Source organism: Electrophorus electricus, chromosome 19 (genome assembly GCF_041902795.1).
Source record: "Electrophorus electricus isolate QZ-2024a chromosome 19, ASM4190279v1, whole genome shotgun sequence".
Lineage (NCBI taxonomy): Eukaryota > Metazoa > Chordata > Actinopteri > Gymnotiformes > Gymnotidae > Electrophorus > Electrophorus electricus.
The window spans coordinates 167,292-192,094 of NC_137515.1; the positions used below are offsets into that span (position 1 = coordinate 167,292).

Below are 24,803 nucleotides of genomic sequence, written 5' to 3' on the forward strand. Positions count from 1 at the left end.
CCGTTCCTTGAAATATTTCAACATTTGCTTTTGAATTTGGGAAAAGAAAAGCATTTTATTCATTTTTACATAGCGCGCTAGTTGTTCAAATTTATATACCAGCGTCTGACGAGCTTTCGATTTCAACGGAATAAAAAAGAAAATGGTATACATTTTGAACCAGGAGTGAGACCTTTCTCTGGGACAGCTCATTTTTAAACAGCGTGCTGATCTCTTGCCAATAAAGTCATCAAATGAACTCTAAATTGATCAAAGGAAAATTCTAACAAATCAATAATGCCAATTGAGCAGAATGTGGACAAGAGGCAAACGTCGAAAGAATAACAAAGCAAGCTGCGGGAACTGGGCTCGTTGGTCTAGGTGTCTGATTCTTGCTTAGGGTGTGAGTGGTCCCAGGTTCAATTGCTGGATGAGCTCTTTATCCGTACTTCTGATCCACAGTTGCGCTGCACCATGCTTCGTTGTCTCCTTATGAAATGAGCAAAATAAATGACTTCTGCTTCTTACGAATGTCCAGTCAAAATGGCACTAGATTGCCCTACTAAGAGGCTTGGTATTTTAGGCTTGCGATAGTAGCTTTGGTTGCAAGAGTTATTATGTTCAACTGGCCCAAAAGCCCACCTTGACCTTGAAACTCTTCTTGCTGTGAGAGCATTTAGGTTTGTGTTTAATTTTGCTGAGTGAAGTTCAACTTCAGACCAAGCAATGGTGCCCAAGTCCTTTCCTGGTGATCCAGTGTCCCACAGAGAATACCTTTAGTACAGTTTACTCTAAAATAATTGAAAGAGTGCAGTAAATCTAACAATTGCGCTACATTGGGTTTAAGAAGAAACTCTCCTGGTGCAAAATTGGCTTGTTATGTTTTTAGGAATTTACAACGGCAACCCTCACCTTAAAGCAATGTCTACGTCTAAAGAGAAACGGGTCGCCCTAGGTCCAACTTTAAAGAATGGGGCTTTAAAAGTCGATGACCTCCCTCTGTCCAAAGGATAGGTTAAAGCCATTGAGTTTGGTGTGGCTAAGTGAAATCATTGATGCACAGGCCTTGCGGTCGTGTTTTTTTTTGTTTGTTTTTTTTTTAAGTGCATTTTGCCCTGTCATGTCCAATGTGTATTTCAGAGGCTAAAAAAGTTGAGGCCGAATGGAGTGTTCTTTTCAAGGTCTTAGGAGTGTTCTTTTCAAAGGCTATGTAAAGATGACATCGAAGGACTGGCTGTAACGTAACAGTCAAGTTATATTAGGCAGGCAACTAGATTATGTAGGGTGGAAGAACTACAGGAGAAGAACTGGGTTGTTCTTCATCACCTATTACAGATACACCTGTTGGTAACAATTGGGTGAAGTAAGAAAGCCGGCTATGGTGGAAACACAGCATAGCAAAGGTCTGAAATGATCATGCCTTTGATGGACAAATAAGAGAGCTCCGCACATGGAAACTCACAGAAAGAAGAGTGCTTAGACTCCCTCCCAGATAGGAAAGGCAGTTTTGCAGGCAGACTCAAAGCTCATGAACAGCAGAGAACACTCATGTAGTCAGCAGGACTCAAACCTGCGCGGGAAAACCCAATGGATTTCTAGTCCATCGCCTTAACCTCTCGGCCATGACTACCACGTACCAAAGGTGGATACTGCACAGCTCTGAAGCTGAAGAGCACCGACGCAACGCATGAAATGTCGAGTGAGAAAAGCTTGTCAGAAGTGGGATTCGAACCCACACCTCTAGACAAGACTGAACTCTAACATGCTACAGATCAGGAAACTTATCAACAATTCTTATCAGTTCATATGTTCTGGAAAAATCTTATGTGAGAGTAAGGCTATCATGTATTTACACCAATATATGGAACAGGAAAAATACTCCCAAAAAGTGTTAATTTCTTCTTTTTTGAGTTGAAATCACTTTCTTGTGCATTAAAAATATCAATAACAATACAGTTTAACAAAGAATATCCCTCTGCCTCTTTGCACCTAAACTGTTAAATTACATAAGGCTCTAGGCCCATATTCACTTATGACTTTTAACCAATATATGGAAGAGCAAAAATAGTCCCAAAAATTGTTAATTACTTTTTGAGTTGAAATCACTTTCATATGCATTAAAAAAATCAAATACAATGCAGTTCAACAAAGAAAATCCCTCTGCGTTTTTGCACCTAAATTGCTAAAATACATGAAGGAATAGCTTTACCTTCACATTTCATTTTTCACCAATATATGGAACAGTAAAAATAGTACAAAAAGTCTTTTTTTCGTCTATTTTGATTTGAAATCACTTTCACATGCATTAAAACATCAATAACAATCCAGTTTAACAAAGAAAATCACTTCATTTTTGTACCTAAACTGCTTAAATACATGAAGGAATAGCCTTACCTTCATATATTGTTTTTCTCCAATATTTGGAACAGTAAAAATAGTAGAAAAAAAGTGTTAATTTCTCTTCTTTTTGAGTTGAAATCACATTCATATGCTTTAAAACATCAATAACAACCCAATTTAACAAAGAAAATCCCTCTGCATTTTTGCACCTAAACTTGTAAATTAAATAAGGCTATAGGTTTACGTTCACTTATGATTTTTCACAAATATATAGAACAGTAAAAATAGTACCAAAAGTCTTAATTTGATCTATTTTGAGTTTAAATCACTTTCGTATGCATTAAAACATCAATAACTTTCCAATTTAACAAAGAAAATCACTCTAACTTTTTGCACCTAAACTGCTTAAATACATGAAGGAATAGCCTTACCTTCACTTATGATTTTTCACCAATATTTGGAACAGTAAAAACAGTATCAAAAAGTGTTAATTTCTTTTATGTTTTAGCTCAGTAGGGGTTAGGGTTAGGGTTACAGTTAGGGTAGGGTTAGGGTTAGGGTTATGGGTCTAGGGTTTAGGATAGGGTTATGGTTATGGTTATGGTTAGAATTAGGGTTAGGGTTAACCCCAACACACAGATACACACACACACACATGAACACATACACACACACACACGCACGCAAACGCACTCACACGCATACACACACACACATTTACACACACACACACGCACATACACACATAAACACACATACACATACATACACACACACACACATGCACGCATGCACAGGCACACACACACACTCACGCACACCCACACACAAATATGCATGCACACACACATGCACACACATACATACATACACATACATAAATACATACTCACACACACACATACACACCCACATACACACACACACACGCATGCACACGCACACGTACACACACATACACACACACATATGTACACACACAGACACACACTCACACACATGCACACGCACGCACACAAACAAACATACACATGCACACATGCGCACACACACTGCCAGACAAGCACATGTGCACACATACAAATGCTTCCACAATCGCATGCACAAACACTCACAAAAGCACGCAGACACATGTACATACAATCACACACACACGAGCACACGCACAAATAAGAATGAACACATACAAACACACACGCAAGCACGCACTCGTTCACATGCATGCACATACACACACACGTGCGCACACACATGCTTTCGTGCGAGCACACACACACAAAACACACGCACACACACGCACGTACATACATGCACGCACATGCAAACACACTCACACACACATCCACGCACAAATACGCATGCATGCACACACACACACACACACACAAATATGCATGCATGCACACACACTCACACACACACACACACATACACACCCACATACACACACGCACGCATACACATGCATGCATGCACAAATGCATACATGCGTGTCTATGCTTGACCCCCACATGGTCGGGAAAACTATTTAGATTTCTGGCTACCCCAGATAAATAAATTAATTAATGTTTATTTACTAGTTGGAATGTTTAGAACTTTACATGCTAAACTTGGAAGAAACTGGGATACAAAGATTCACCAGATTTAAAAACTCAAATCTCAGGTCAGAGACTTGAGAGACACTCATTTGCTTGTCCCAACTTTCTAATTCCTCCCCAAGGGTACTTAGAGTTGGCTACTTGGTGCTCTGATATGTCATTTGCGGGACCAAGACTAACACATGGGTGAATTTTGGGGAAAAAAAGATCATGGCCAAAGTGGGTCGGTTCATGGCCACCATACATGCATCTTTAAAGGTGAGGGGTTGAAACTGGGAATGCTCTATCTGGCCAAGGAGTAGTCTATGCCTGCCTAGTTAGGAGCAGCTATGCATAAGCGTTGCCATGCAACCCTGCTCAATCTGTGTTTTTAACATTGTCACCTTCGACCCTACCTTGCATCGCGGTTCCCACGGCAATGCCTCTGTTGAGTTACGTCCTTGTTTTGTTTCCTTGTGCTTCTTTGTTTTGGTTTCTGTTGGTTACTCCTCCTGGTTAGTATCCCCTCCTGTTATTGTAATAACTTGTATTGTGTTAGTCCTCATTAGTCTCCCTGTATATAAGCCCTGTGTGTTCAGTTTTTTGCAAAGTTGTCAACTTGTGTTATGTTTCTGAGCTGCTTATCGCTTCTGGTTTGTTGGCTCTCTGCCTGTTTTTGGATAACCCTCTTTGCCTGTTCCCTGCCTGTTTTGGTTTGCTTTGATTTTTGGATGTTGACTGTGGAATTCCCCTGTTCTCTAATAAAGTTGCATTCACTTTGCTGTGAGGGACTCCATCTCTGCACATGCACAGAACTTTTCATACAGTCTAATTAGAGTGATTTTGGAATGACATGGTATTATTTGGAATTGAGATTCAGGTTTTGGAAAAAAAATTGTTTTCTTGGAAGGAGGAGATATTGATCTGGAGATGCACTTTTTGGACTGAAAGATGGTATTCTTGGAATTGAGAGAACTTTTATAATACCAGATGGTATTCTTGGAATTGAGATTTTTGAATAACACTATTCTCGGAATGGAATTTTTGGAATGAAATGAAATGAAAATTAAAGATCGTGTTCTTGGAATTGAGATACAACTTTTGGAATAACAGATGGTATTCCTGGAATTGAGATGCATCTTTAGGAATGAAAGATTGAAAGATGGTATTCTTGGAATTTGAGATACAAATTTAGGAATGACAGACGGAATTATTAGAATTGAGATTTAAGATTTTAGAAAAACATTATTTTCTTGGAATGAGGAGATATCGACCTAGAGATGCACTTTTTGTAATGAAGGAGGGTATACTTGAAATTGAAATACAACTTTTGGAATAAAAGATAGTATTTTCGGAATTGAGATACAACTTTTAGAATAAGAGATGGTATTCTTTGAATTGAGACAACTTTTGGAGTAACAGATGGTATTCTTGGAATTGAGATGCACTTTTTGAACCAAGAGATGGTATTTTTGGAATTGAGATGCACCTTTTGGAATGAAAAGATTGTTTTCTTGTAATTGAGATACAACCTTTGGAATAATATAGATCATGGTCTTGGCAATGGGATAAAGATTTTGTAACAACAACTGAAATGTTTTCTGATTGGTCAGGGTTTTAAAAGCCACCCATTCCAAATATACAGTCTGAACTTCCAAAAATAAGATCTGATTCAGTGACTCTATGGCACCAACTGGTGGCAAGTTTTTCTCATCAACTTTTTGGATTCCAAGCTTCCTATTCCCACCATTCTAAAAACTTGGAAGCAAACAACATCTTGGAATATATTCCAAGACACGTATTCCGGCCCATGTTAAATATTCCAAAAAGGTGATGAATTCTCTAACCCTAACCATAACCTAACCCTAACCCTAAACCCAAATCCTAACCCTAACCTGACCCTAACCCTAACCCTACTAACCCTAGCCCTAACCTAACCCTAACCCCTAACCCTAAACCCTCAACCTAGACCTAACATAACACTAATCCTAACCCTAAACCCTCACCCTAACCCTAACACACACACACACACACACACACTCCACACCAGCCCACCTTCTAGCTTGTCAAATGAGAGGTAGGGAGTATGGGTAGGTGAGTGGAAAGTGCCCAGACAGGTATGGGTGGTGTCCCGCTAAACCCGGTGGTGCACCTACTCCTTCTGCAAGCCTAAAAGCCACCCTGAAATCATATGATGAGTCACCCCAGCCCTTAACTTCTGACTCTCTGATGAGACACCCTAAGACAAAACCCATACAGGCTGAGTCTAAAATGAGAAAACCTAAGACCAGTGGCAAAGCTTAACAAGTGCCACCCTGTGCATGACCCTTGACCTTCCTGTTCTACCATTCCGTTTGATGGACAGCAATGGGGGAAGTCATTGATTCTCAAAACCTAGGCCTAGGGTGTTTAGTGTTTAAAAGGCCAAAACATACTAATCCTAATATATTATGCACACTTGTGTTTAATAATACAAGTCCAGAATTAGGGCAACACTTCTGCACAACATTGACATGTCACAGGTCATTCCCCCCCCAAGAGAATTACAAGTTAGCACCCAACAACATAGCTATCTGGCATCTCCTGTTTGGGTTTTTGACAGATTATGCAGGCTGTGTTGCAGGGTACCGCCCTTGTGTGTTTACCAACATGACCTTTCAAGACCTCAGGACAGCTAAGCATGAAGATCACCATGTAGTAAACACAAAAATAACTTGTTGATACTCTTCAAAATATCTACCTTTAGAGACTTTGTATCAAAACACTTTTTTTATATTTAGGTCTTTTATGTGTGTAACCACAAAACCATTGAAGAAGAACATTTTCCCTCACAAGAGGAGTTTGCCTGGTTTCAGAGGTTTGCGGATCTCTGTCAAAGGTTGCCAGGCTACAGCGATGTCACCGACACCCTGTTTTTCACAAGAACAGACACTGCACTCAGAAAAATGTCTCATTATTATTCCATGGCCTGGGTCTATGCGGGGTTACGAGAGAAGACAAACATAACAGATATATGGTCATCTGTAGCCACACATAAGTAATAAGCTCGTGATTTTGTCCACGACTTTATTTCTTTTGCTTGATTTTAATTTTGATGTGTTTTACACAGGCGAATCACAATCTGTCAGGATGAGAGAGAGAGAGTTGTTGAAGCAATGTGTCACACCTTAAAAACATCAGACAAATTCTATCTTGCCAACTCCAGCCCAGCAGCTTCTGTAAATGTTCCATTTCTAATGAAAAAAAGCATGTGAAGGGAACATGCAGGAAGCTGAAGGGACAAACCAGAAGCCAATGAGCAGTATAGGGACAGTGAGGAAAAAAGCCAAGGTTATCAAAAGAATAAGAACACATAAGAGATAAACTGTGATTATGAAGGAAAGACAAGTGAGGAACAGAACCAGCAGAGCTGTCCCAGCAGAGAGAGGTGATCATATTACTGAAGTAGGCAAGAGTTCAGAGTCTGAAAAATCAGATGCCATTGATGAACCTCCTGAAAATATCCAAGAATTGATGCAACTGGTATGCCTAAAACACTAAACCCAATTACATTTTATTCATCCATAATGACATTTTTAAAATTCATAGCTTCATTCAACCATACTGAAAATTCCCCCCTGGGCTCAAAAAGGAACGGTTAACTCACCTTCATGACAACAATAAAAAACAGAGATACATATGCAAATTACTCCTTTAAACCACTAATATACTTCCTTACCTTCCTACATGTATGATACCACATCCACACTTACCTAATGAGAACTTAAGAAAACAACTGTTTTTATTCAGGTGCAGTGAGTGCTGAAAAAGAATGAAAAATGAAAATGAAAATTGACTCGGGAACTAAATTAGGCATGCTAAAAGGTGCACTACGCAAATAAATGTACAAATATTTTCTTAATGGCTAAAATGCAAATGATAAAAAATGAATTATAATGATGATTTCAAGAGAACAATCAGAATTGCTTTCATGGACAAATGGAATGAAGTTCACTCATGGTTTGGTACGAACACATAAAGCAACACAATACAATTTATTTATATGAAATTTAATTTATTTAATTCAATCATTGAAGACTTTATATTAACTTTACTCTTTGTCTTAGGCAAACAAAGTTCTCTGGGCACACCCAGAACTGTTAAGAGTGCAAAGAGAGAGAAATGACCATTAACAAGAACTCCATAGAAAGATTCTTTAAACTTTCTGAAATACAAATCTGGTCTTTACCTGAGCTCTAGAAGTTGGCAGTGGGGCACATTAGACCATCTGGATCCTGTCCACGTGCTGAAAACTAGAGTTTGGGTTACAGAATATAGAAACATATGTGAGTTCTCTATTAAGACCTAGAAAGATTCTGTAAAATGTCTGTAATTCAAGTCTGGTCTTTATCTGAGCACCACAGCTCTCCATTGGGGCACGTCAAACAATCTGGATCTTCCCAATATATCGGATACTAGGATTAGACTCGGTTACATAATAGAGAAAAATATATACACAATATATACACAATTCTCTATAAGGACAGATTTTGTAAAAGTTATGACAGCATATAGAAAAAATATGAAAATTCAATATTAAGACAGATTGATTCTGTAAGGGGTATGACAGAACTCCATAGAAAGATTCTGTAAAAGTGTACAGAAAAAATATGCATGTTATTTCTAAGGACAAAACGCTACATAACACTGCCACCTGGTGGTGAGAAATGAGTTCTACAATAAAATACAAGCATTACTTTTAAAAACAGAAGACATATGTAATTGTTATGTTTATTGCAGAAATATTACATCATTTTCAATTATGTTGTAATTAAAATCATGCATTTCTGCTGTTCAATGCTTGGACAGGGCAGCTTTCTCATGATTACATAAGTTGGATTAAAAATTACATTTAAAAAAATAATGCAAAAAAAAAAAATAATAATAATTACATAATTTAACAGAACAAGTAGTCTGTAAAGTTAGCATGCAGACCCTAACCCTAATCGAAACTGACACTGATCCACTTTTAGGCCCTTTGCAAAAGGCTGAAATATTTCTAGGGAGCTTAGACTCCTTTTAGTAATCATACATTAAGATAATACAGTCAGTACAAGATGTACTCATCAGTTTCTCCCAGTAAATACAGAATTAAAGACCAGGGCTATTGACAAGGGGTCACTCAGATTTATAACAATTCTCCATTAGGTGGCATCAGTACATTAATGATAAAGTAACTGTTAACATGTTATTAGTAGTAAACAAGTGCTTTGAAAATGGTCTTTTCAGAAAGGAGGGGGACAATGTGAGATGAATGTGATATTAAACATCTCATATGCTAAGAAAATATAGATATTTTTCAAAATATGTTAAATAACATGTAACATCACAATATTAGAATATATTCTGTGAATATTCTAGAATATATATATATGTGAATATTCTGTGAATATTCTAGAATATATATATATATATATATATATATATATATATATATATATATATATATATATATATGAGACAGGGCAACATGGATGAGAACAAGACACTTCAGAGATAACAAGGCTTTTATTAAATGAATCATTTATTAAATGAATCTAGTTAGGCAACTAGCTACTTAGCTTAACTAGGTTAACCTTGCTAGCTTGCACTGGAAGTAAGATAAACGTTAGCTCCACTGCACGGAACATTTCGACATTAATATCGAAAAACATAACGTTAGTTTCTCTCTTTATAGTTAGTTGGCCAGCTAGCGACAACGGTACAAAAACGGTACTTGTCTACAGTCATAAACGATTAAAAATAATACACAAAGATCTACCATATTATGTTTTCTTAACATTGTTGGTTCGTTACTGCCGTCCGTACTGAACAACACGGGCTGTGTCACGTTACCACTTCCGCTTGAAGGATCCCGGAAGTTTAGCGCACTGACCACGGTAAGACGGTACTGGCAGGCTTGTGGCATGTTATCGTACATTTTACTCTTATAACGCTGTGAATGTAAACGCTCTCATACTAACCTCGCCTCGACCTGAACATGTCTGCCTTTTCTGTGTGATCAGTACCTCAGATTGCAGTACCGAACTGGTGTTGGCCTTTCAACCCTTCGATGATTGAGAACATTATACTGCCAGCTACTATTAACGAGACAGGGAGTGTTAAACAAGCCCCCAAAGTGGCGTGCGGAACTGCTCTACTTAGCAGCAGGAATCCAGCATCTTCTACATCTAAGAGTAATGGAGTTTAAGAAGGAATATGGATCTGTTTGTCGTATTTTGGGCGGGGAGAACCAAAAGTAGGACGTTTAACGTAAAGCTGATACATCTTAAAACAGGCGTACCAAATGAATTATTTATTTCACGTATTAAATTCGATTTACTGTTTTGTTGAATAAAAACATCCTGAACAGCTATTTAAAAACAAATACGCAAACAACAAAAACATTAGATAACATTCACTCATTTGTTTTGACAATAGGTCTACCACAGTAGAACCTCGTGGCTCAATTATATAGCTAGTTCCCTTTCTGATGAATCAGTAAAAGCCAGATTTTCTGAGAATATCTATTCTTGTATAGTAAGTTTATGCTGCTTTTTCATATTACTGGGAACAACAATTGTGGGGAAAAAAAGCAAGTAACCTGGTTCCAGGTACATGCAAGGAGAAATTACATTTAAGAGACTAATTCAAAGTAATGCAAAGGTCACAATCAAGCAACATAACAATAAAGTTGCAGATAAAACTAAGTGACAACACTGGGTTTTCTGTTAATATCATTGTCTTTAAACTAATAATGTGATGATTCAACCCGTTCCTGCACATCTGCTCTTTGCCCAATGTTCATACATTATTACATTGTAGTGTATTCAGTTTTCACTGCATTATTTAAAAAATTAATCCATGTATTGCTGTATTTGCAAAATTGATTTACTACTAATGTGACCGAGGGTCAGTCTACTTTTTCTATGCTGACTGAGTTTACAAAACTGGCTCTCTTAAAATTTTAACTTCTTTTTGTGTTTGACAGTATAAGCCATTATAATTGTGCTTCACCCAGCTCAGGTCATGATTACGTGATTTAGTGTTTGTAATAGCATATTTTATTTCTCAGATGTCTGATGAAAAGTTGGGCAATACTAACTGTTGCCTGGATCAGAAGACCTTTTATCTCTGCTGCCAGCTTTTCCTTCATCACTCCAGTGTCCTTGGAGATGGATGGAGCTGGAGAGAAATTAAGGTGTGCTAACAGCCGAGACTCTTAACATCTTTATAGTGGAACAGCTTTTTAAAAATGTAAGAACTAGACTGGAAACAATACTCTTGTCAAATTATCATATGGCATTAACCCTACATAACATTCACTGTTGTTTTGATTCAGGGTGTTGAAGGCTACATGAAAAAGACTGTTCTAGTACCTGGAAGACTAGGTTCTCTGCTTAGCCAGCATGGACAACACAAGACTGAGGAATATATAGATATTGTGACGGAAGAAGACCAGGTAAACTCAAAGTATTTTTAGCACATGTATGTTTGCATTCTCATAAACCTAATAGAGAAGTCCTTCAAAAAGGTGTGCTACTGGCACTCTGGTAACTGCTCAAAAAGTCTACAAAGTCTGCTGCTGTTGCCTAACACCAAATATTTACCTATCTAAATTGAAAACTTGAGCACACTAGCATAATATGCGATCTTTTCATTTGGCTACTTATATAGGGGTTACATAGGTTGGTCTTAAATTCACTGTTTATATGACTACAATGTGCCTGACACAAAATGTAGCAATGATTTAGTATGCTCGTTCACCAGATACCTAGCATTGTTGAACATATATGTTGAGCTAATTTGATAGGTTGTGTAGTTTGGCTAAAATGTTCATTAAGTAGACTCTTGTGAACACAGAAGTCTGTGATCTCTGAGACCTTTAGGCTTCTAAAATCACATCTACATTTGAACAAAATAGATTCTTTATTTTTAACTTTCAGTGCTGCATTAGTTTTAGTTTTTTATTATTACAGTATATATCTGACAATAAATATTTAGGTTACATAAGATGGCTTAAGGTAAGTAGTATTGGTTAGTACACCGCTACAATAATTATTAAAGGAAACATATTTTAATCTTTCTTTACCATTTAAAACAGATACTGCTGCTCTTTTCAAAGATTTGTAGTACTTTCAAAGTACTAAAAGGTCTCTGTTTCAGCTAGTGAGTTCTGTTCTGACATTTTCTCCACTATTAAGAAAATAAAATTTTCAAAGTTCAGTCTACACGTCCAGTTTATCAACAAAGATAATGCTTTATATAACAACTTATTCATACTCCAAGGTGCTGTACAAGACAAAGTATGCACATGCACACTTACTACTGCGATTTTTTGTGTGCAATATCAACTGGGGTGAAAAGCATTGTTGAGAAAGGAAAAGGGTTTTAAGATTGGCCTTGAAGAGAGAAAGTGAACTTTATAGGTTAGCCGGAGATCTTTAAACTGAATGCACTGTGAGATGCAGAGCCAGTGTAACATTTACCTGACACTTTTATCCAAAGCGACTTGCAGTTATGATGGAGTACAACTTGAGCATTTGAGGATTAAGGGCCTTGCTCAGGGGCCCAACAGTGGCAGTGGTGGGGTTTGAACCAGCAACCTTCCAATTACAAGTCAAACAGATATACCAAAATATAAACAGATATACCAAAAAAAAGAAATGTGAGCAAGCCAAAGCTGACAGTGGCAATGAAAAGCTCCCTAAAACATGAGGAAGAAGCCTTCAAAGGAACCAAGACTCAAAGGTGGGCCCCATCCTTCTGTGGCCGACAACGGTCACCACAATAGTAATAGTAAGTTTAAGTGATGCATCATCCCTCTCGGATCAGTCTGCATCATCCCTCTCGGAATTCTGCTGGCAGTCATATAATCCAGTACGGATACCTTTCAGCAGCAGGGACTGAAATTATGACTAAAAAAAAATAAAATAAAATAGATGTGGTTATAATATTATGATTATAATTCTAAGAAAATAATCCCTAAATGTGTGTACAATGAATACATTTGAATTGTATATTTGATAACACTGGTCAACAGTGATTTTGCTTCCTGCAGCAAAATACCTGGTTCTTATATATTTTTGCACGCTGTATCCAAATATGTTTTCAGAATTTATCTATCTTTTGTAGAGACACTGTAGAGGGATGTTCATGAGGCCACATATAGGCAAAATCATACACTGTACATTTTAGAAGTAAGTTTGTACATTTCTTTTAAGAGTTAATGAATAAGTAATATGTACTTAATAACATTTAATTGCCCTGTTAATTAAAAACCAAATGTGATTGATAAATTCTAAAACCAGATTTGAATTCAGAGTAACTACATGGTACACCTATTTTAGTTTGTGAAGCAAAAAAAGTCAAATTTTGTTGCAGTGTATTCATTAATATAATGTGTTCTCTCTAGGTGGATAATGTGGATGGTGGAACTTGTTCTGTATGTGAGAGCCAAGCTGTCGTACACTACGAATACCATGTTTTATACTCCTGCAGCTATCAGGCCCCCGTTCTGTACTTCAGAGCTTCTTCTATGGGTATGATATTAAAAGTTGCACACATGCCTTGTAGTCTATGGGAGCAAATTGGCACTGTTCTCTGGGAGGGAGGGATGCCATTATTCTGCTCCTGTCATTAACTCGGCACTAGCCAATTGGTGAGGACTGTGTGTTTGTGCTTGCTGATGAAGGGCAGTTAGTGGCCAGAGAAGCATGGGCCCCCCTTTGAGTCTTGGTTCCTCTCAAGGTTTCTTCCTCATGCTCTAGGGAGTTTTTCCTTGCCACTGTTGCCCTTGGCTTGTTCACTGAGGGCTTGTACTTGGACATTTATAAAGCTGCTTTGTCCCAACATCTGTTGTAAAAAGCACTAAATAAATACATTTGATTTAGTGCTATTCTCTGAATGCCCTCTGATGCTGCCCTCTGACACTGCACAAATTAAGTTTAAAAAACTTGATGCTTGCCATCATGTGTTTTGTGGGAAGCATGTGCTTACCTCAACCCCTACAGTTGGTAGTTGTCATATGGTCAAGGCTAGCTAGTATGTGGGTGGCAATTGGCATAACTAAATTGGGAGAAAAAAGCTTGCATTTGTCTTTAAAAAGAACTGTTGGTAAACCTTGCTTTTATATGTCAGCTTTCTGTTCTCCCTTGTCAGATGGACGGTCCTTGTCTTTTGAAGAGGTCTGGAACAATGTCCACCCAAACTACAGGCAGAGACTACTGCAAGGACCTTGGGATACACTGACCCAACAGGTGATACTCACTGAATTACACCAACACCATTGCACTTACCAGATTCAATTTACAGGTAACATTTGTGCAGTGTCTGTGCTTCATTTCTCACAGAACTGCTAATGGGGGTGTATTTGGGACTTATTTGCTTTCATATGAAGTTCTGTACTTTGTGCTTTGAACATATCCAAATGGAGCACAAACCCCATGCTTGAATTCTAACAATCTGTTTTCTCACCACAGTCAGCAGTAAACACTATCCTTAGTTTAAAGCTTGCAATAAATGAAAACCTACATAGCAAGTAAATGTGCTCAAGCTATTTAAATAAGATCAAGAAAATGCAGACATTATAGATGTATTGTAATATTAGCCCTGCACTGGGGGAAAGCATACATTACACTTTATCATGGATACCATGATTTTGAATAATGTTTCCAGGAAAGCACAAGAGATTTTGCATCATTATAGTATCAAATGCAAAGGAGCATAGAAAGAAATGTTGATGCTTCAGGGAAAAGGCACACCAGGAGAGCCACAGGTACATATATATATATATATATATATATATATATATAAAGAAAGGGTACTAAGAAAGTTGGAAGCAGTTTTGGGAGAAGCATGTTTGGAAAGGTTTTGTGGTCTGTGTTCTGTGGAGACATAATCCTCTATGCAGCCATATTCCTAAATATGCAGGTCTGTTGAAGTTATCACAACTGACTTAGAATGAATGCATGCTGAGAGCATGCTAGATGAATGAGTGCTGAGAGCATGCTGGATGAATACGTGCTGAGAGCATTGAACGAATGCTGCGAAGGTGCTTTGCATTGAAACAGTTTTGTCGTTAAGTCAGTTCTTATGACTGTACTGTCAGACTCTGTGCCCCATTTGTCCATTAAGTGCTATTCATAAGTGTTATTCATAAAAATACCATGTGAACAAAAAAAGAGCAACATTCAGAATTCAGCTTTCAGAGAATGGAAAACACCACTATAATATCAGTAGTAGAACAGCTTCCATCAAGAGCTGTTAATGCCAAGTAATGGAAAACAAGACATACTTATGTTTGACTGTCACTTAAAGTCTATACCTTTACAGTGTTATGGTAATATGGTTCCTAATAAATTAGCAAATTGAATTAAAATCTAATCATTTTTCCCTGAATTACGGTGGTACTCAATTTCAACAGAATGTTAGTCTCAACTAAAAGCTGAAAGCTCTGCAACATAGTTATTGATAATCTACCAAAACATAGAAATATTACCCATGAACCACAGATTTTACAATTAATGGAATGTTTATTGATCAATCAGCAATAATGAATTGTGCCTTAAATGATAGGTAGAGGTGGACAAGGTATAGACATATATGGACTACATGTATCAAATTCACAGAACTACCTGAGAGAAAGGAAAGGAAAAGATTAATCAAGATTCATGGTAATCTCCTGAGATGGGCTATAATAATAATTTAAAAAAAACATTAAAAACAACAAATAATTAAAACAACATGTAGTGATGAGAGGGAATTAATTTGGGATGACAAATCAGGAAGAATGTGAGGGAATTCTCTAATCAACAGCATCAACTTTGCATATATTATACCTTACTTAGAGTGACGGGTTTTAAAAAATCGCAGGCCGTTCATGTTTGGACTGGGCCAAAGTTGGATTACACTTGCTGGCTAAGCCCAAGGCTTAGTTTGGAGGCCTGGAATTACATTTCAACAACCCATCACTCAAAGGATATTCTAGGAGAGAGGAGATGGTGTTCCTGCATGTTCAAAGCTGGCCCCTTTTGGAACTGCCATGACCTCATTGATTTTTTTAGGCAAACTACTGATATTGGGTTTGTCCAAAGTAAGATGCAGGACCATTTCTGTAATTCTGTAACTACCTACTCTGAAGATCCAAGACTAATTGCCACTGGCAAAGTGACAAAAAACTGTCTCTATCAGACTTGTAGAAAAAACAGATCTACTAAACGATAAAATTAAATTTACCAGGCACATGTGAGCAAAGCGAAGGTGGACAATGAACTTGACAACAAAAACTTGAATCTAAGAAAATAAAAGAAAACTCATGATTTATGTTCTTCTCATGAGAGTCTTGATTTTCTTTTAACATGGTTTTCTCTTAACCTTTAATTCTTAGTTTTCTTCTTGTGGGAAACATCTTTTCTAATTACTCATTGTTTGTCCTAACCTATCTAGCTATTGGGGGTCAAGCTCCCTATCCAGGTATTACAGGGAGACTCACTGCAACCAAAAATTTAAGATAATAAAATACATAAAATAATAAATAAGAAAAATAATAAATAAGACTTCTTGCATAGTTTCATACCTCGTGGTCTTCGAATCTGGTTTACATAACATAATATTAATAATGAAAATAAAAGAAAATAAATGCATTGCAACCTTCAGATCCTCAGGAACACAAAGAAAGACAATTACTTCATTTTCTTTCCTACCTTAACTTGGACTAGTTAAGGACTAGTCCTTAACTTGGACTAGTTACGGACTAAATAAATCACATTTGAATTTATTTCAATAAAATCAAATATTTCACCTAACTGGTTTATACAGGACTACCAGTAATGCAATTAGAAATGGTTAACACTTCTGTCAGCAATAAATGTGAAGAAAAGGCAACAGGAGAAGCAAATGTTCAAGCAAAGCATTAGAAAAGAATCATCATATAACTCAGAATGCATGGTTAATGAATGTATGCAACTTAACATTTCAGCCACTAGGTGCCACTGTGGATTTATGACAGAAAAATAGATCATTCAAAAAGATGAATACTTTTGCCAAGAGAAATCACAGGAAGATGGTCTTATTATGCCTGAAATGTACATGGAAAGTTTTTAATCTTTTCATCTTCTTTCATTAAAGAAAATCAAGCAGCACTTTGTAAATATAGTTTTAAGCATGCATTTGTAACAGGTATGGGAATTGGAAACCGAAGAAAAAATATTAATTATGGTAGGCAAGTAATGTTATATTGTTGGTGTTGTAATGGAAGATGTTTCCCTGAACTCGATCAAACCAATTATAACTCTGGTTTATGATTCTGGTATGTTATTATTTAACATGAAAAAAAGGCTAAAACTACACTAGCACCTTGGTTGTCCTCACTCTTCCGACTTCCATAATAGTTCCAACCAGCCAGAGAGGCCTTGGTGCCTGAGGATCCACAATCATCACCGCTATATTCACAGTCAAGTCCTTTGTCTGCCACTTTTGATGTGCCTGTAGTGGTGGCAAATAATGATGGACAAATCTGGCGCAAAAGTGGTCAGGCAGAACTTGAATGTGTGTCCATCTTTTGTGGGTAAATAGCTCAGATTCAGCATAAACCACTTTGGGTAGAGAGGGGTCTGGCAACCCCATAAGGGGAAATGTGGAGTCATGGGGTCTGTGTCTGAGATGTCCAAGAAATACAACTAAGAGGTTTCAAATTAAATATGCCTTTGATCTGTACCAAGATTGTCCTGAGCACCTCTGCTGGCACCGTCTGTCCTCCAAGAACCTTGTACAATGCTGCATTAGTGTGCCATATTTCTCTTTCCTAAGATACACTGAAGTGGGGAGCACTTGGTAGGTTGTAGTGGAAATCAATCTGTAGAGCAGTCAGCTGTTCTTTCGGGAATGATCGGAGGGTCTGGAACATCTCTGTCAGTTCTATAAGGCTGCTTGATGTTGGTGTCTCGATAACACAAAATCATGTGCTTTGCCTCTCCTGCACATGAAACTGACATGCGAAAATGGAGTCAGAATCTAGGCTTAACAGGAGATCTATGTGCATTATTTTAGTGGTATGGCACATGTGTAAGATGTCCCAACCTTTTTTCATTGTGTATCCATACCCTGATCAGGAATATGCCAAAACAGTTTAAGTCTGCAGATGAAAAAGCTGGTCTGTAGATCCCTAGGCTGGAGGGGGCCAAGTCAGCCATCCATGGGATGTTCCGCGCCACTTGCAACACCCTGGGCAACTGTACTGGAAGTTGCAGCAGAGGAGAGAAGTATTTCACCCAACGTAGGTCCAGAGAAGAGGTGATCATTCAAACTAATACCACTGAGAGAGAAGGAACAGTTGAAAACTATTCTGTTCTTTCAATTGTGATGAGGAATGTATCACCCAGGAGTAGTGACCTCTTCTTCACATGGCCTTCTTCATGTAGGATCTCTCAACCAATTGGGTGATCTCCATGTTGTAAGTGACAGTCATATGAGGATCACCAGCAAGCCTGTTGTCTGTACAGTGCAGATGGGGCATCACATCACAAGGAGCAATCATGGGTTTTCCATTCATTTTTCCACAGTAGTGGATTCCACAGGAATAGAACTCCTATCTCTACTCGGACAGTTTTCTCCTTCAAAATCTGTGTCCTGCCTTGAACTTGTCACAATCTTATTTCTTCTATAGTGTAAAGTATCCACAGCTTCTTAACATGGCTAAGTAGCTCTGAGGTAGGGGACATGGATGTCAGAAGGCACTGCTGAGCAAAAGGGCTGCATTTTAGCTACTTGGATGAACCCTAAAGTAACCAACCCAGCTGGGTTTTAACTGCAGATAGCTCTCCTGGTGGGCCTAGACAAACAGGCTTTGTGATGTGGGTGGCAGAGTTGTGAGAGCAGGGCAGTGGTAACTCAGTGGTTAAGGTACTTGTCTAGTAATCAGAAGGTTGCCAGTTCAAGCCCCAACACCACCAAGTTGCCACTGAACAAGGCCCTTAACCCTCATCATCTTGAGTGTTGAGACTGGGTAGGTGTGGGGAGACAGACTAAGCTCTTATGTGGTAAATGCTCTCCAACGGTAGAAGGTCTTAGTGGTTGGTTGGCTGTTGACATTGTGGCTCCATGGACAACAAGTACATCATGGTGTACTTTGGGTGATCCCTGAAGGCCAAGCTAATGTGCTGCTTCATATAGTAATAGAGTGGGATCTGTATCATCTAATGGGTGTTTGTGTCCATTCCTCAAGATAGCAAGGTCATAACCCAGGTTAATGCCAGCTGGCCTGTCCAAATAGTGTTTTGACCATAGAGCTGGCTGGTTTGGTGCTCTCAGTAGGGTATTGATTTAGCTTAATGAGTAGTGGAAGAAAACTATTCCTGTGTCTGCATGTTTTGGTGCCAGGTGTTCTGTAGTGCCTGCCAGATGGTGGTAGTAGTATGAGAGTGTTTCCTGGGTCCAATAGGTTCTCAGTAATATTCCCTGCCTGTTTTCTGACACAGAAGGAGTACAGTTCCTTGTTCTGTAATGTCTTACAGGTGGGCAAATAGTATTCTTTTGAAGGTCTTCATCACCACAGTTGTTAGAGCAACTTGCCTGAAGTCATTCAGTCCTGAGATGCAGGATTTTTGGGGGGATGGGAATGACGATAGGGCTTTTAAAGCAGGATAGGACAGTGGACAACTCCAATGACTTGTTGAACATCTGTGTGAAGATGGTTACTAACTGGTCAGTGCAATCTTTCAGACATAACATGGACATGGAGCTTGACAGGTGAATGGGTCCATGGGGGGAGGTGGTGATATGACGTTTAGCTCCTTGGCCTTGTTGATTCAGATCTAGGTTATTCATAACTCATTTTTGGTTTACAGTATAGTCAAATAGATTTATTTTATGTAACAGAAAAAACAAAGCAACACAATGTGAGAACTCATACCAATGACTGTATTAAGCTCTGCATTGAAAAACAAGCTTTTTACAGTCAGCAACATGGTTTTGAAAAAAACACTTTTATTACATTCCAATCAATCAGAAATGTGTGAATTCACAGCTTGATGGCCAGTTTAAAAAACTCCACTGGCCGCATTGCTGATATTGCTATTTATTACCTGGAAAACCCAGCCAGTGCTTTTTTTTGTTGTTTGTTTGTTTGATTGTTTTTTCTTTTACTTTGTTTCTGTGCAACTGCTGTATTGGCTCCTGTCATCACGCTTCATGTACGCACAAGGCAAGTTAATCTGTTCCTGTGGTTAACTTGATTTGTGCGTGCACTTTGTGTTGGTGTTTATGAAGTATTTCTGTGGAAATAAATTTGTCAAGATTCCGGTCTTTGCGTTGAACAGGTAGCTGTGTAATGCAATTTGTGAAAAGGTCAAACTACCATAAATGCCATTAGTTATAGCTACCTAATTTTAGTTCAGCACCATGTATTTGTACAATTCACTTGATTTACACAGTCATAAACCTCTGTGGTATTCACACCTACTTGCACACTGAGGACTTGGACTCAGACATCTGAGTTAAAATCTTTGTGACAACAGTTGTAAAATGTGCTAAACAAATAACTTTGACTTTGCATTACTTAACGAATTTATTTGTGCTCAAATGGTTTGAACTTAAATGATTTAAGGTAGTTGATTTCCATTTGAGTTACTCATTTGTCAGTGCATAACTATTAATAATGGAACTTTTTTGTTGTTTTTTGCATGTGTGTGCATGCTTACATTTTAGGAGCATCCTTTGTTAGGCCAGCCGTTCTTCATGCTACATCCTTGTCGAACTGAGGAGTTTATAAGGCCAATTTTACAAATGGCACATTCTGAGAAAAGGTAACATCACAATGGTAACTCTGTCATACAGTTCTGTTATCATTTCATTATTGTTGGCAGTCTTAAGCAGAGAAGGTGGCCGCATACTTACTTCACCTTATAGCCAAAACATGGTGAAGAGCTAATATTAACCATTTTAATGTATAAATTATTTGCTGTCCAGGGAGATTTAATGAGCAGTATCTTATTTTGTGTAATTATAATTTTACATTTTCTAAGTTTGTGTGTGATGTTAACATGTATAGAGGTCATTCATTATGGAGTGTGGCAATGAAAAAATATTAAGTGCAATACACAAAAGATTTTACTTTTTGACAGAAAATGTTTGTTTATTGCATTTCACATTTTTCACTGATACGATTGCTTTAAGATGTGGTACAAAATCTTCCTTATAACTAATGACTTTAGAGCTTACATTTTGCTTGGAGATGGTAAACATTGAAAATCAGTATTTACTGGAATAATTATCAATGTGATATAGTTGTTTATATGTCTTGCAGCTTAGCAAAGAAAACCTGTATAACAAATTAAGTTTTAGCTAATTTTTTAAACATTTTAATTATTTATGGATACTAGTAGTTCTCAAGGACATTTTCCTGTTTAAGAACTCTAATACCTTTGCTGGCTTGGTAATGAAGTAAGAAAGCATACTCTGTCTGTATATTCATTTCCATTGTTGTCTTTTTCAGGAGAGTGAACTACATTTTGGCATGGCTGAGTGTGGTTGGGCCTGTGGTAGGACTAGACATACCTCTTAGCTATAGCACAGCAGTAACTGCTCCAGACTGAGACTTCAATATCTATTATAGCTTACAGATCAGCAGACCCCATCCACTCAGCCGTTCAGTCTGCTTAGGCACCGGAGAGCACAACAAGATGCAAACAAACTGATTATTCATTTGACAAAAGTCAACGACTTTCTGATTATTGATGTATTAAGATTTAAGTTTATTTTTTCTGATTTCAATTTTTTAAAATATCAGTTTTATGTTGACAAGAACTGGCAATGGTAGCAAGCTGCAGGCAATAGAATCTTCACTGTCTGACTCTGAGCTGTGCTTTCCCACCCCTGTGTAACCTTTGTGAACTGTAAATATGTACTTATTTAAATTTGTGTTGCTGCTTAACTTAATAATATTAATTAACCTAATAAATAGCTTTGTGTATCTTTGTGCCTATATGAACAGATGCTAATTAAAAGGCGGTAGTGATATTACTTACATTAGGAGAGTATAGTTTAATTTGTAGTAGGTGGTTCTGTAGCCATCTAGTAAAAATGTAAACATTTGAAATGTTTGAGTGCTGTCTTTACTGACTGCTCCTCCATATTAATAATAATAATAATAATAATAATAATAATAATAATTTTGAACTCATCCAGCCATCAACAAAATGTTTTGCAGTTTGGCAATCTAGCCAGGATGATGAGACAGAAGAGGAAAATTGATTCATATTAATGTAATGCAATGTAAATGGAATTTTGAAACTTGTGTATTTTAGAAAGAGGGATTGATTCCATTTGTTTTCAGATGTGAACCAGTGAATCACTAATCTGAGTTTCTCATGCTGTTCAAACTGTGTTAGGCTGTTAGAACCTTTTGGTGTGTTACTGGTATGAAAGAGAGTTTGTTTTTCATTCATAATATTAGATGGAGATGGTGATATTCCTAGAGACATGATGAAGTCTGGATTTTCTCCTTATATGACTCCAACATGTACCTCTCACTGGCTGTTGAGTAGTAATTTAATCTCAAGCAATAATTTGCATGATATTTATACTGATATTAAAGACCTTATGTATTTGTACTTCTAGGCACCAGCATTGATCTCTGTATTTTTACAGTATTCAAGTTTATTGGTATCTTGGAGTAACCTACTGTACTGGCTAGGATGTATTCTATGGGTAAATGACAAAGCACTTTTGCAAGTCACTCTGGATAAGAGCATCTGCTAAATGCCGTAAATGTAAATGTACTGCTATTGTTGATCTATGGGATTAATTAGGTTTTAGGTCAGCCCATGAGTCTTCAATGGTTTTATGAACCCAACTGCCTGTGGAGGAATTATTTAAGTGGTGTGCATGTGTCTGCTATCTGTTCAAGCTTCGCCCCTATTAGCAGGACCTAAAGCCCAAGTCACAGCTGTGGTGCTTGAGTAGGTTGAGAAGGGTGCTGAGCCCTCCTAAACTACTCCTGACAGGGAAGATGAGACCAGTGATCAGGAGTGTCATGATCCTTTGCAACAACCCTCTCTCTACCCGCCCACTACCCAACCCTCTCTCCACCTACCCCTACCCCAGATTGAGTTTTCAGATTCAAATCCCATTCCTTGGGGCCCTCTTACTCCTCTGTATCATAAGTTTTTGCCAGCATACTTGGGCTCTGCTAGAGGGGGACAATGACCTAATGACTGATTTTTCTGGTAACGCTGGTATGCATGTTACTTTTACTACTAAAATATGATCTGATATAATAGCTGCTTTTCCTCTTTTGCACCATAGTAATCCTAACTGCCCCTTTTGGAACAAACTGTGGGTCTTGGCTCAGATTGACTGTCCATTAAGGACCTTATTGCTTTGTTGAATGTACCACTCCCCCTAACTCCAATGGCATCAAGGTTCTCAAACCTCCTCCCACTGTTGTTCAGATATATGCCCATCAGTAAGCTGATCTATGGTGCTATGACCTATTCTGATGTGAATAATGTTGTACAGGGCACAGATGAGTCTGCACCTGTGTCGAAGGCACTTCTCTGATTACGTTGCACAAGCTCATGTGAATATGCTCTTAATAATGGTGGTCCCATCAGGATGACCCTGTAATTCTACATGCTGCTTGCAGTAATCTTAACAGTTCTCCTTATCAGGCTATAATACTAGCATCCCCGTCAATGGCTGACTTTTGTAGCTAGGGACAGCATGCTCAGGCTCTCAACACCAAGGTGCCAAATGTAAAACACACCAGGTAGCAGCCATAGAACCTGATTTTAATACCCCAAAGGGTAAAGGTAAGAACAATGGCCAGGGGAGCATTCCCTCTTGCCATGTTTGTGTAAGTACAGACCATTGTGTTTGTAATCACCCGGTGTCCAGTACTTAGATTTATCCAAAGGAACTTACAATTGTGACTTAATACAACTTGAGCAATTGAGGGTTAAAGGCCTTTCACAGGGCCCAACAGTGGTAACTTGGCAGTGGTGGCATACTCTGATGATGCAGCACTCTATTAACATCTGTGACCTCTGACCCCGAGGAGTACTTCATGTCCTAGGAGATCATTTCTCTTGTATCTGTAGCGCAATGAATAACCAGTAGTAGTTGGCTAATCTCTGCTCCCAAACAGCACTATTACTTATCACCACTATGACCTTCTCAGACACACACACACACACACACACACACACACACACACTGCTCCTCCTTCCCTGCATCCCTTCTCTCTTCCTCACACACACTTCACCCCTACAAATACCTTTATTCTCTTTCCTGCTAATAAACTAGAGCACCTCTGACTATAATTGACTCTGGTCTCTTGATTTGGGGTTGCCCTCTGAGGTCATGGAGAGATCAAACTGGACAGAAATGGTACAGCTGCACTTACACTAAAGAACCTTACAATACTAACTACCCCCTGTGGCCTGTTAAGAGGCCTCATGGCACTTGTTGCTTGACAGTTAACTACACTCAACCAAATAGTCTCTAACCCCACTGCATTTCTTGTTGCTAAGTCCAGCACCCTTCTGAATGCCTTTTGCCCTGACATAAATATTTTCATGCCTTTGTCACCACCTGTCTTGACTACTGTAACTCTTCACTGGCATCCCAAAAAAACCCATCCACTCAGTTAAGTATGTCCAAAACTCAGCCGGGCGTATCCTCCTTCATATAAGAAAATCAGTCCACATCACCTCTAGTCTACATCACTTACACCAGTTCCCTGTCCCTGAACGCATTTGAAATACTCCTCCTTACATTCAAAGGTCTGCACCGACTTGCACCTCCCTACTTAGCTGAACTCCTACACTCATACTGACCCATCCGTACACATCGGTCCTCTGATACAGGTCTCCTTTCCATCCCCAAGTTTAG

At 38.2% G+C, this 24,803-nt stretch overlaps 1 protein-coding gene, 1 long non-coding RNA gene and 1 other non-coding gene across 5 annotated transcripts; 1 reads left to right on the plus strand and 2 right to left on the minus strand.

The window, feature by feature from the left end:
- Positions 1–1,528: 1,528 nt before the first annotated feature.
- On the minus strand, positions 1,529–1,609 carry trnas-aga (transfer RNA serine (anticodon AGA)). Its single transcript has one exon. It is a non-coding gene; the product is annotated as a tRNA-Ser (tRNA).
- Positions 1,610–6,670: 5,061 nt separating this feature from the next.
- LOC113590886 (uncharacterized) lies at positions 6,671–10,031 on the minus strand. Of its 2 annotated transcripts, none has more exons than XR_014118686.1 (3): positions 9,899–10,031; positions 8,125–8,188; positions 6,671–7,697 (listed from the first exon to the last, which is right to left on the minus strand). It is a non-coding gene; the product is annotated as an uncharacterized LOC113590886 (long non-coding RNA). The 2 variants fall into 2 exon arrangements; XR_014118685.1 differs by lacking the exon at positions 9,899–10,031 and adding an exon at positions 9,697–9,792.
- atg10 (ATG10 autophagy related 10 homolog (S. cerevisiae)) lies at positions 9,695–22,528 on the plus strand. 2 transcript variants are annotated; one of them, XM_027031220.3, is made up of 7 exons: positions 9,695–9,814; positions 10,990–11,115; positions 11,257–11,376; positions 13,330–13,456; positions 14,076–14,173; positions 20,619–20,716; positions 21,406–22,528. In XM_027031220.3, the coding sequence occupies exons 2-7, from the start codon at positions 10,990–10,992 to the stop codon at positions 21,503–21,505; spliced, it is 669 nt and encodes a 222-aa protein (XP_026887021.2). In that variant the 5' UTR covers positions 9,695–9,814; the 3' UTR covers positions 21,506–22,528. The 2 variants fall into 2 exon arrangements, with proteins under 2 accessions (XP_026887021.2, XP_026887022.2); XM_027031221.3 differs by lacking the exon at positions 9,695–9,814 and adding an exon at positions 9,969–10,111.
- The last annotated feature ends 2,275 nt before the right edge of the window (positions 22,529–24,803 follow it).

Excerpts from the sequence above, each read along its gene's own strand:
- atg10 (XM_027031220.3), top strand. The coding sequence starts at position 10,990 with ATGTCTGATGAAAAGTTGGGCAATACTAACTGTTGCCTGGATCAGAAG. Across the intron at positions 11,116-11,256 it reads GGAGCTGGAGAGAAATTAAG|GGTGTTGAAGGCTACATGAA; the intron begins GTGTGCTAACAG and ends GTTTTGATTCAG. Across the intron at positions 20,717-21,405 it reads ATGGCACATTCTGAGAAAAG|GAGAGTGAACTACATTTTGG; the intron begins GTAACATCACAA and ends TGTCTTTTTCAG.